We start from the raw sequence: 13701 nt of genomic DNA on the forward strand, positions 1-13701 counted from the left end.
TTCATAGGGGCAATACCAGAGTTCGGTCAATCAGTCAGACACGCTGCGGTATCCCAAGGACTCTTTCAAGTCCTTTTTCAAAATAAGACTTAGAAATAAGGTCCAACCCTCATTTCAGAGAATCCTGCCGGAATAGCAACTAAGATTAATAAAAAGTCAAAGGTGGAATTTAAATTCAGGTGCTGCAGTGTTTTACTCACACATGACCTTTAATTAAGAGGGCGGGAGCACCCACAATTCCGAATGCTCCTGTTTCTTCATATCGTCCAATTTTTGATTGTTTAAATCATCGCCAGTGTGATTAATGCAGTTATTAGAATGCTTGCAAGAAAAATAATATGGAATAAACCATGTTTGTACATTGAAAGACTATTCTGGTAATTAGTCCGATCACCTATAAAACAGAGGCCAGCATGTTTTCTTGAACTGACACCCGGTCAAGCTAAAGGATTTCTTTTTGGAACGAAAAATCAGGTGATTCTTTTCTGCTGTATCGAAGCTACACTTCGAAAGTTAGCAAAAGTCTGTTAACCAGAAAAAAAAAATCTAGTGACAAAAATAAATGAAATTTTGAATGCTGTACATATAGATATAGCTGGCAGTATACGTAACCATAGGAAATATATTCCCCGTAGGTCTGTTTAAAGGTTTTCTTTGTTTTTAAGTGACAGTGATTTAATTCGGGGTATGTGTGTGTAAACGTAAGTATGCGTATACAAACCTGAGCTTGTAAGTAACCAAGCATTGTGCCTTTGACCCATGAATGAAAGTGAAGAGTGAAGAGGTGATTACTTAATTCCACTTGACTCAGACCAGCTTTCAGCCTCGTGTTTTGAGAAAGGAAGGTTTCAGTTGCAGAGTTCAGAATTTGGAACATACAATAATTAGGAAAATGTTTAATACCAACCCACCCTCTTTATTAAGTAATTTCTTCAAGTATTTTTAATAGTGCAAATTATTGTTTTGCATTAGTACAGTAACTATGGGAATTCACAGTCAAAAAAAAAATCTTAAAAGATTTCCAAAGTCAAACAAAAAATTTTTAATACTGTATTTTTAGCAAGAACATTTTTAACAAAGAATGTGTACTTTAACTTAATATGGTACAACAGAGAAACCATACTTAAAAGTTTCCATTATCTAACACTCTACTGCATATTCATTTTTTCATCTTAAAAGACCAAAAGCCAAGCTGAACTGAGCATAAAAAAAAGCATCAATTATAATCCTCATATTACGTCAGCTATTAGGGTTTAGCTCACACTTTTGAATTGGTCATCTAATGAAAGGACAATTTTTACATCATTCTTTTAAAAAATGTACACACATTTCTTTTTAAAACGTAATATATATCGAGTATCTGCTTCAGTAAACAAAGCTTAATTTATAAACACAATCGAAACAGCTCCATGTTGAACAGTTTCAGTGATAAACTGGACTTGTATGATGTACAGCCAGTGAGGACCTTTGTGGCTTAAAATCATTGTGCCATTGCTATACAGTAAGAGCTACCTCCTTAGAAAAAAAAAAAAAAAAGTTCTTTTTTGGGGGGAAGGGGGAATAATTCCTGCATGTGCTTAAAAATACTAAAACTCCTTTCTATCTCCAGGGACCTAAAAATGATCTTTTGCAACAGGCTTGGTTTGGTATGGTAAGCTTGTAAAAAGTCTCAATATTTCTTAATGACAATACGGCAGTTTTCGATGCAGCAACAGTAAATTGCTTGAAATTGTCCTTCAAGTTTCATGCTACAAATCCTGTTCTTCACACAGTACTGAAGGCATCAAAGGTTGGGAGGGACGTTTTTCATGAACTATATATAGTCTTCAAATAGCAATCATTATACATTTTTCAACAATAGGTGTTTCCTTCAGTACATAATAGTAGGTTTGATGTATGTTCTGTTTTCTGGAGGAAAAAAAAAAAGAGAAGAAAAAAGGTCAATTACACAGTTAGACATTTTATAATTAATTGCAACTTCGGTGGGATTCCTTATTTGTTTACGGACTTTTTTCTTCTGAAGCCGATTTATCAGATCTACAAGTGATATAAACTATCCACCACGTCAGTACGTGTCACGTAGGAAAAAGAGGCACCGGGTGACCAAGCTCTGCAAAGCCCTCGAGCGGTGAATGTTACGGGCCGGTCTCGGGGCACTGACCACCTTCTGACCTGGTGGTACAAGGTGTGGGCACTCAGCGGGGCCAAAAGAACACCAGCCTTGTTTCTAACGGTGCTTGCCAGCCAGCATCTGCCGAGTAGAGCCTACGAATACTTTGATTTGGATTTTCTTCCTTTATGGCATTTGCTTTTTAATTGAACGCTCGTTTTCCTTCTTTTCTTTTTTACAGAAGGCAGCCTGCGTTGTATCGCATGCCTCCGTAAGGGAGACAAACATGGCATCAGCTTTACAACGTACCATTACTACATGCACAAAACCTTCGAGGGAACAGTCTGTTAAAACAAAATTGCACGGCATTAAAAAATGTAATAGAAGTAAATCAGTATCTGCTCTTTGGAAAGCCGTTCTTTCATTCAGAAAACGCCACGTTTCTTTTTAAATTCTTTTTCTTTATTTAGGGAAACAAGCAGAAAGCCACTTACTTCCTTCATAAAAATATTCCTAGTTATAGTACCTACCAACTGTGATTTTCCACATTAAGCCCAGAGAAAAAAAATATTAAAATGCCCACAGAAACTACAGCTAACAAGAATCCATATTCTTGTTCGTTATACAATGAATCATGAATTCACCCGGCTAAACCCACAAGTACTGATCTTGAAGATGATAGCGGAATGATAATATTGAGAAGCATTTTGTGCAACGTTGACATCTATCCCATCTCTGTTTTACATATGCCAATACCGCACACCCATAAGGAAAGAACAAGTATTGACCTGCTAACTGACACTGATCCTTGGAGCAATCTCAAAGTTTGCCACATTTCAATTTCAAAATGCATTTCAGCTATAATATGAGTGATTTATCATTTAGCAGTAGCTGTCAAAGTAACCTCCTAGATAAAACAAAAACATCTGGAACCATAAACAGAGGAGAGCAGTAGCTGAATTTTAATCCAAATCCGACATGTTCACTTCATTAGGAACAGGAAACAGCTAATTAGTAATTGAATGTTTCATGGTTTTAAGGGGGCTCAGACTCTCCAAACAGAGATGATTTAAGATGTATTTTGGATGTAAACAAGACTAAAGATCGGAAAACATCTCTGGAGGAACGTTTGGGAGCATGGGAACCTCCGAAGAAGCGAATAGAATCAGTTTCAGGCCTTTGGCTGATTAATATCATTGTCTTAAACTTAGCGGGGCAAATATTAAAGCCTGGGGAGGGGGTAAGCAGAAATGCAAATATTGAACACTGCGGGTTTTGTTGTTTTGTTGTTGTTTCTTCTTTTTCTCCTGATTATTAGGAAGTTGCACGTGACTTCTTCCCATAGCAGGCTGTAGGTGCTCTAGCCTATATTAAAGTTGCACTTCTAAAAAAGGTAGCCACTGACAGAATCTGCAGGTCAGCATGGCTGCCCTCAAAATATCGTACCAATAGTCTTTATAGGCAGTCCAAAAGGCTGACGTTCTGCCGTAGTGTGTTTCTCGTGAGCCAGTAACACACCGGTTCTGCGTTCTGCACAGAAGCAGCCAAAGCATTCCATGTCCTGGGCACCCAGCGCCCGCACGCCGACTGTCTTTGAGGGCCGAGGCTCAGGAGCCAGATCTACAAAGGTATCTTCTTGCCTAACCACCTGTACAGGGCGGGATTTACCGAGGTGCTTGGTGAATTAGTCCATGTAATACCAATGGCAGTCAGCAGCAATTAGATACGTAACTCACTATTTAAACAGCCACTGGGCGTCAGCTGCATCTTTTGATACGTGTTTGACGCTCGATGGTTGTACAAAGACAGTAAGGCAGCGACCACGGATGGGCGCACGTTTACGGTGCTGCATTTGGCAACAAGGACTCTGTCCGCAAAGAGGAGGGGAGGAATCCAGGCGTGCATTCAAGGGAGGAGTTGATTTATCAAAAATGGGATCGGTAAGGACCAGTAACATTGTCTTTAAATTCTTGATATTTTTATTGCATTTTAAAAATTGCTTTTCAAACTAAGGTAAGAGGTACTGCGGACTGATGGACTGACTATTTAAACTTTGAAACAGGTTTCAATTTTTCCTTCCTATTCCCTTTATTTCTCAAGGGAAGTTCAACGGAGGTATCTGGAATACCTGTAAGAGAGAAAGTAAATGCCAAAGCTCAAGCACAGTGCAGCCACCCAGGAGATATTATTGATCAGTAAACAGAAAGTGCATCGCTAAATATTTCCTTTTTTATAAAGCTCTCAATTATTCTCCAGAAATTAAAGTACTTTTTTGTTGCTGTGCAATAAACTTGACTCCATGGCATTAACAACGTCATACAGCAACCACCTATGAGGAATTAACGTGTTAGGAGCATCTGTGCTACCACTTCTACATGAAAGACAATGCGATGTTGTCAAATTCATCTTTTTGAAGAATATTCACCATCTCCTCAGTGTAGCTGACTGCAAGCTACGTACCATTTTATAGCATTTTACTGTATTATATAGCAAAGATTTGAATAAATCTGTGTGCAATAAATGTATTCTTTTATTAGGTTTATCCCTTAATCAAATATTCATTTATGTGGGCTTCATTCTATTAAAAAATGAAATTATACAAAGGTGAGCAAAAGCGTAGATTTACAGTAGTTTAAAGCCTAATCTCATTCTCTAGGGGTAATATTGACAATATAAAAACTGTATAAATGATATTCCCTAACACTAAAATATGCTTATGAGCCCCCTGTGCATGTTATACTGCTTTACAACCTACAGTGAAATGCATGACTGGCTTAATAAGCAAGACATTTAGAAAGGATTTTTTTCCCCCTTCACAACGTATAAGGGAAGTGAAGATCTCGCAATTTCTCAGTGAGCCAGAGCCTACGGTAACAATTGTAATTCTCCCTCCGGATGGTGGTGTCTTCCCCGAGTTGTTAGTCCAGGGTATACATGCATCTCTCGCACTCTTTTGTGCAACATCATCATCGTTTGTCTTTTTCTTTCAAGGTTTTAATGTGTGTATAAAGGACAAATCCAAAAGCAATAATTATCATCTGCATATTTATTCACATTTCTCTCCCCCCCTTTCCTTTTTTCAGCCTATTCAGCATCTCTGACTTTTCTGAATCCTTTGTGAGGTTTTGTTTGTAAGATCTTTCTTTTAAGTTAGTAATTCAGCTGTATTTCCATTAAAGTAATTTAAAACAAAATTTCCACGTGTACCCTCACAACTTCCATAAAGAAATGCACCCCAGCAATGCTGGTGTGCAAATCCAGCCCAGGAAAGGGAGCGATGCGACACAGCCGGCTAGCTGCGATTAACCGACAGAGCGACAGCCTGGGATTGCTCAGGTAACTTCAGCACACTGTAAACTGGAGGAGAAAGTCACGGGAGGAAGGAAATTTGGGATCCGCTACATAATGAGAAAACAAGGATAAATTTGTTGTATCACTAACTGTAAATTATTCACACAATTTAAAAAGTAAAAGCCAGCACTACATATTGCAGAGAGCGCGGGTAGCAGAGATGAAATAACGAACTGAAAATCCCACTTTGGCAATTCAGATGAAGGAGGAGTTGGGAGAGCTGCTACGACAAAGGTTAGGTAGAGCCGAGACGTGGCTGTGTTTCTGCGGACAGAAGGGCAGCAGGAGGGAAGAGGGCAGCCACGTGCCAGACCTGCGTGCTCGCAGAGGCTCTGCACAGCTCCGACTTGAGGGGTTGAATCAAAGAACCTTGTATGATAGTGTAAGTATGCTGGACAGGAGCTGATCTCTCCACCCTTCCTAGGCCACGTAAACAGAGTCAGCATTTCAGTTAGATCAGAGCCAAGCCGAGCTTTGGATGCAGCGACACATGGAAAATACAATGCCGTAACGAAAATCTAACTTACAAAGCTGGGGCTAATTAGTTTGAATCAGCCTCTTACTTTGCAGGAAAAAAAAAAAAAAAGAAAAATCAGAGGACAGTTTGCATTAGCTTCTACTGTGGATGAAATCCCTGAAAAAAACCTCCTTCCCTAAACCTCTTAGCAAACAGGAGCGCTGGCTGGCCCGGAAGGAGGCTGCATCTAGGCCCCTGCTAGCGGGGTAGGGACCACAGCAGTTAGGAAAAACACAGAAAAGGATCCCTTCGCTACCATGAAAAACAAACAGACCTGGCCTGCAGCCCGTTCTCACGATTCTGGGCTAGTCACGCAGCCGAATTGCAACAGTGAGTAAAACTGACTTCTTTGCCTGTTTATTAGTTGCCCAGCAAAACTTTCCCTTTCCATTTATCTATAAATATTTTCCAAACTGAACAGTGAAAGAGCAAAAATAACATGCGGTGAGCAGGGCATGGTTTCCTCTAGACTTGACGGAAGAATGTGGACAATAAATGCTGCTTCTGAGAGCAGCAGTACTAAAGAAGTTTGGTTTGCTTTCTTTTCATCTCTCGCTCTTTCATATCGCCCCTTTTCCACCCCTGCAGATGTGCAGTCTCTGATGTCTCATGCTGTCTGAGGTGGTGAGACTCCCTCCGGGAGGGACCTCTCCTCCCCGCGGGTCCTCGTTCCCGCAGCAGGCAGGACCATGGCACCTGACCCTTCAGCGCTGCACCCGCGCGGAGGTGCTGCATTTGGGGTTTCTTCCCCACTTATTTTGTGCTGAGGACTACTGCGTCAACCCTGTCGAATACTTCCGCATCCGTGTTGAGACACCTAAAAACTTGTGCAGAAAATAGGATTTCTAATGAGTAACAACAGCCAAGGACAAGAGTATGTTCACTGAATACAAACTACGCAGATGCTGGACTGCCACTGTCAGTTTGAGCAGACGGGGAGGTAACACAGTGGCTCCTGCTTAGGAGATATTCAAGCCTACTGACACTGAATTACTGAATAAATGTTTTAGCCTGTTGTAAGAATAGAAAGGTATGGACCTTCACACTCAAGTCGCCTGGGAAAACCTTTCCCCACCTTTTGTTTCCAGTAAACGACAAAATCTCAGCTTCCTCCCTCATATGTGTGTGTGTGTGTGTGCTTACAGAGAGAGAGAGAGAGATTCAGAAAAACACTGACAGGCGAAAGTAGAAATAACACGAAGATCAGCAATACTGATATTTTTGAAGCCCTGCACTCGTACCGCCAGCAGGCGAGCCATGCAGTCAGTCAGCGCGGTAATCTCATGGCTAGTCGCTAAAGGGGGCCCTTTTCTTGGTCCGCAGCTAAGGAGACGGCTTTCAGCAGCGCGTGGCCGGTGTGTGCGCAGATATGACAGTCTGGTTAATTGCACACAAACTTCGAACGAAGTTTTCTAGAACCACTGCAATATGACACAGCACGAAGTAACTACCGGAGGTTTAATAACTCAGAGCATCCAGAGCAGGACACGCACTAGGGACAGAGCACGGCTTGGACAGGAGGAAGAAGAAAAGGCCTAAGACTCAAACGAAGGAGACAGCGAAGAACTCTCTCACAAGGAAAACATCAGGCCTCTGTTTAGTTTAATCTCAAGAGTTGCTAATCACGGGGTTCTGGTCTTTTCTTACGTAAGATTGTAAGTGCTTGGACATTTTTTTCAGTGAAAGCAAGACCAAGACAATAGCACTGTAATTTCCAAGATGTTGAATTTGTCTCTTACAATTGAGGAGTACTCTGAAATTCCGCAGCGTGGTTGGTTTCAGCGGATTGCAGCATTTGAAGGTATAATTTGATAGAGTAACAAAGTTGTTAAACCTCTTAAAAACACTACCCCTCTCACTTCTGTCATGCCTTGCGCCCTTTTTACCATAGGCTGGATTTGCAAACTGGTTATATCAGAATATTGAAAAAACATAGCCCAGTTTTCTAAACAATAAAACCCAAAATATGTTCCAAACTTCAACAGTCCTTCATCTGTGGCGAACAGATAGAAATAAAAAGTTATTCAAGGTTACTGCGAGTTTTTGTGCTCAATCTTTGCCAGGTTATTTCCCAAACAAGAGCAGCAGCAGCCCGGGGTCACCCTCCTGCCACAGGTACAGTGAACCACCTTTCCTTTGAAAAGGAAAGCTTTTCACCTCAGGAAAGCCTGTCTGCCTACGCTGCCGCCTCCTTCTTGAAATTTAGTCTATTTTTTGTAAATTGTTATCATCAAGTATTATGGTAACATCTATTTTTTAAAATTTTAAGATAACATTGCTTTGCTGATTGTTCCAATATCCCCTAACAATGAAATATCGTAATACAAAAGTTAACTAAGGTATAAACATGCAAAAGGAGAAGTCTCCCTGCGATCATAAAATGATGTTATTTTCTGTTCAGCAGTTCATGTTACTGCTGTTCATGCTAATTAATTAAAGGAGCTGTTGCTGTAATGTGCAAACAGGGAATCTGAGAAACTGAGAGGGCTTTTAGGTCTCGGAGTGAAGTTAAGTCAATCTGGGCGCGGGCAATCAAATGTAATGAAATCACTTGTCAGTGCTAAGCTTGCAAAAACTGTGAAGTTTGACTAGGGAGTAAAAGGATTATAATTAGATTTCCAATAGGATAATAACTAAATGGCAGAAAGCAGTAAAGAGAAAATATTACTTTGTTAGCTAATGGTGCTGCTGTTCGGTTTCAGTTTTTATCAGCACACTTGTAGTTGTGCTAATTTAATTTGCTTTTATCAGCAAAAATGCACTACTCAAATGGTACTTGAATGTCATTTGCAAAAATCATTGATCTGAAGGTGCACTTAATGACACCCAGTATGTTTATTTTATGTGAAGCGGAGATTGGTTGATAAAACGGTTGATGCACTATCTTGCTGGCCCACAAGTGAGTTATGGAAGGAAGACCAGAAGGGTATCTGTGTGCATGCGTCACCCTCTCCTGCAGCGCTCAACTACGCAGGGGGCTTCATGGCTACAGCAACTATTACTTTTCTATTTTGTCAGCTAAAAAACCTCTCTCAGATCAAGCTGTGGTGGACTAGAAGATTGGGTACATGCAGGATGGAGGTATTAGACTGCAAAGTTCAAAAAAGTTTTAAGTCTCGTCTGCACAAAATTTCCGTTCAATTAATATACAAAGCATAGAGAAAAAGAGTCAACTAAATGGAAGAGATTTATAATGCAGATCAGAATCCCAGTATATGAACAGCTTGTGTTAATAAAATCATTTTAAGAAATGAGCATAAAATATGATATGACTTAATCACTGTGAAAGGTGGCTGTGCAATATTTTTGTAATTTTCCTTTAAACCGTCTTAAGGAGATACTGGCGGTGAAACTAATTGAATTTCAAAGGAAAGGCACTGTGTGAATGATAGATTTCTGTCCAGCAGAGCTATTGACAACAGAAAAAGAAAGGTCTGCATTGATGCTAACGCTTTTTTCTGTGCAATAAAGAGAGATTTTGGAAGCCTGGAAACAGCTTTGTATTAGGGACGTGTTTTGACCCTTCCTCCTCCCAGGGCCCAAAAAACAAAAAACAAATGAAGGGGGCAATGAGGGAGTGCTCAAATTGTTAAAGACGGCAGTGCAATAGTAGCTGTCAGGTACAAAAATTGTAATCAAAGGAAAAGAGAATAAAAAGATATTACAGTATCAGCATAAATAATAATGGAAGAGATGGTGCTACAGGACAGAAACACTTGGAAATCCAACCAAGCTCTATAGAGAGCTTTTCAGAAACCTTTCTATCACCTGAGGGCGCTTAGTGAAAGAACTGGCTACACTCATCCCAGGTTTACATACGAACAGGATTACCATGCTAAAACTGTCAGAGAAGTCAGCGTTCGCTGCCATTCATTACTGTGGTGAAGACAAGAGATGTTTTGCCATTGAGGAGCGTATGACAGGTTTACAACTCCAATTGCACAAGTCACGTTCTGCTTTCACAGAGGGGCACCAAGCTCAGAGATACCGAGCGTTGTGGATATCCAGTTCCCCCTTTGTTCAGGCTTTTAACCTGAACAAAAACTTTATGATCCAAAGCCTGTTAAAACTAAAGAATGATGTAGTTGGGATCAGATTAAAAAAAAGAAACAAAACCAAAAGCCAAAAGAAAAACCAACCTGAATTAAAAATCGTAAAATCACGAGGTTTTCTTGTATATCAGTAGACTACGGGAAGTGTAAGAAAGTTCTCTTAATTCCTTCTAGTACACAAATGGTTGTTGGAAGTGGCTATGCGTCACTTTCCCCACATTTATTTATAGTAATTTTTGAAGGGAAGACACATTTGAGCCAACTGTAACTTTTCTCCTTCAATTGAAAATTGAAATTAACTTCCTTCTTTTACGAGATTCTGTCCAGATGCACCTTTGACTCTCAGAATCTTTTTGGAAGTGCACTGAGCACTCATCTCAGCAGGTATCATATATAAATCACAAATGTCAGGAATATTTTGCTTGTCAAATTTAAATACATGTGTCCCAAGCGCTTATGCAATATTTTGACTATTTCTGGCAGTAACGATTTTCAAATTGTAATATTTAGAGCACAACTCTAATCATATGCGTACATATATATACACACATATGTTATATGTATATATATATGCATTGCAATAAAGCTGTGATTCTCCTTCGTAATACATCGCATATGATCCTAAAATCACAAAAAGAGACAGCAGTAAAAATATTTGAAAGCTTTCCCGTATAGATGACAGATGGACGACAGATGCATACCAGAGGTATGCAACGTCAAGGCTTTAACAGTTGAGAAATGCTAGAAATTATGTTTGTATCTATAACTGTACTGCAGTCCTCCTTTGGTCTGCACAGAAGGGGACTGTCTTTAGTTACTTCAACACGCGTTATTTTTTGCACAGAACCATTACATGATTCAGTAGAAAGGGTGGAAGTGCTCTAAGCAGCAGCCCTTATATTGGAAGAGGCAGCTGTCTCCAGGCTGCTACAGTAGCCAGCGCAGAACTGAATGGTGCGTAATGAACACGGCTCAAGACTGAAGGGAGAAAAAGGTTGATTTTACAGAAAATCAACACTGCAAAACTGGACTTTCTCCAAAGTCAGAGAATTTCTATGTTCAAATTGCTCGGACCAAATTTTATCACAGGTGACTATGGATTTTCTGCGTGTCTCACATAGGCTTCCAGTGGTAATGGAAATAACCCCGAAGATCTCTGTATCTCAGCTCCCCCAAACGATGATTTACACAACTCCCTCACGTCGCAGGCCTATAGCCAGAATGCATTTATTATTCTTTGGGAAGCACTCAGACAATATGTGAACGTTCTGTATTTACAGTCACCGAACAGTGAGGAAAATGAAGCACTATATAATGGCTCAGAACATGAACATGACTTTCCTTTTCCACCTACAGTTTATGTAGTTTTTGAAAACACCTATGATCTTGATAGGAAGGTAAGGATCAGAGGCAAAATGTTTTAAAAAGATAAATCATATCCAAAATCACTTTTGAACTAAGCGCATATATCTGATAGCTGAATAGGAGTTTCCCACAGCTCTATTTAAACAAATTTAATCTCCGGTCTTGTAAAGTACCGATCTTTCAAAGGTTTTCTACCCTGAACAGGAAAACAAAATGAAGTTGTGTAATTTACTTTTATCTTAAAGCAGGAAACAGAGACAAAAACTATTCTGCATTTGATTTAATTTTTAATGCTCACGATAAACATGTACGTGATGGGGTGTGGTACATACTGCACCTTGCATTGCTGCACTGTCGTGTTGGGTTCCGTTGTGTTCTATTTCCATATCTGGGATTCCAGCATCTGAAAGACGTGACACCGAAGATTAATGCACTCCCCTTTGTCCTTCTCTCATGCATCTTTAGAAAAATATTTATAGCAAACTAGGGTGATCTCCAAGTTACACGGTCTTGCATAAAACATTTGGTCTTCATAGAATTTTCAGTAGTGAATTGTTTCCAAAATGTGCAAACATTGCTGGTCTCACAGTGAATTATTTTTAACGTGCTTCACATTTGTCTGACGATCAGATAATAACCAACACATGATATTAATATGTCTGCAAAATTCTCTTGGAGAATGAGGGCATCTGACATATGAAAAATAAAAGTTGAAATCAAACTGTGATAACATTAAACTACATTGACTCTCCTAGACATATACCTGCAAAGAACAGAATTAAAGACTATAGCCAATGCCAGTCAACATGTTTGTCTGCGTGCGCGCACCAGTTTGCATGAGTGCATGTTACAGATAAGGACTGCGCAAACTGCATTTAAAAGACTCAGCTCAGGATGCTGGAAGCATGCGTTACCACCCAGAACAAAATTACATATGTGGTATTATGTGAAACATTTCCAGATTTCTGAGAAGAGCTTTCCAAAATGGACCGTGCTCTTCTTTCCAGGTTGAGAAAGAGTCTCATAATGATATGCGCTTTTGAACTATTTAATTTCATATTGATAATACCTCTGTACGCACAGTCCTTCGGGGTGGGGGCAGGGGCTCCAACACCCCAGGGTGTTATGATAACAGATGCCATTATCCACCTTGTGCCAACAAGGATTAGCATGAAGGGTATGTGATTTGAATCCATGGCACCTCGAATCCTGGAGAAACATCTGCTTCCCTTATAATACAGCACTTAGAAATTGCAGCAAGAAAAAAACCCACACCTGAAAGGGAGCTGCGAATACAGCCTGGAAGTTTTTGCTGTGTAGAAGCCTGTTCTGGACTTTCTCAAATAGAGAATAACTGTACTGTTGCTTTCCAGATGACATTAGTTGGAGTGTCAGTATCTATCGCAAAGGTGACATTTTGCTGGTCACCCTACAGCCTGACCGGACTCTATGTCGAAGCGGGGAAACCCATTAAAGCATAGTCCATACACAGAGGAGTAATATGAGTAATATCTTAGTAATAGATGTGTAAATGAAATATATGTGATGTATGCATATATAGCCCTATAAATATATATGAGCAAATAAATATTTTCACGTATACAATTTTTTTCTTATAAAATTACAAGTGACTGCTCTTACACAGGGCTTCCCTTATTCAGATTCCTGTTTTGAAGGGAAGTTCAGGGCACTGATCTATTAATCTAAAACGGTTCTTTCTTTTCAAATCTTTTAGAGTACATGTGGTATACACATAAAATGACAGTGTCATCTGTAACTAATAACAGCATCTGTTAAATGAGACCGACCGTCAGAGTTAAATTAAAAATATTCAGAATAGCCCTTCACATTTTGTTGTCATAAAATTGTACCTGCAATTAAATTGTGGATTAAGATGTTAATGAGCTACCTGATTTGCATGTGCAATCAGATTAGCATGTAAATATCAGCTTCTTGCAGGCACTAACATATATATGACTACCTGAGCGTGCCTGCAATCAAAACGTTAGCAGCCAGGCCCACAACAGCAGATGTAAAGATCTGTTAATCACATTGCTGGCATGTTGGTACCCTTTAATTTGTGGCTTCCAGAACTGCTGAGTACTCCTAACTGCAGTGCGAGCCGCAGGTGCTTACCAGCAATGGCAGAATCTGGGTGAATGACCTTACAGAACATCAGGATGTTGGGTTTTTTCTGACATTCATCTCAAGGCGCTGGCTATGTCTGTGGGATCTGCTCTGGGCATTTTTCTGACCCAGGGGAGGCGGTGGGAAAGGTTTCTGCTGGCTCTGTCCACCCACTCTCC

The 13701-nt window shown here is 40.0% G+C and overlaps 1 protein-coding gene across 1 annotated transcript in view; it reads right to left on the reverse strand.

Annotated features, from left to right (window-relative positions):
* Window positions 1-1023: 1023 nt before the first annotated feature.
* Window positions 1024-13701, reverse strand: part of DACH2 (dachshund family transcription factor 2) — a 170231-nt gene continuing 157553 nt past the window's right edge. The window contains exons 13-14 of the mRNA XM_009326650.1: window positions 11733-11798; window positions 1024-1908 (exon numbers count right to left, since the gene is read on the reverse strand). Of these exons, the coding sequence (XP_009324925.1) occupies window positions 1871-1908; window positions 11733-11798 (104 nt within the window). The 3' untranslated portion in view covers window positions 1024-1870. The remainder of the gene's footprint in view (window positions 1909-11732; window positions 11799-13701) is intronic.

This window comes from Pygoscelis adeliae, unplaced genomic scaffold, assembly GCF_000699105.1.
Source record: "Pygoscelis adeliae isolate BGI_AS28 unplaced genomic scaffold, ASM69910v1 Scaffold216, whole genome shotgun sequence".
In the NCBI taxonomy this organism is placed as follows: Eukaryota; Metazoa; Chordata; class Aves; order Sphenisciformes; family Spheniscidae; genus Pygoscelis; species Pygoscelis adeliae.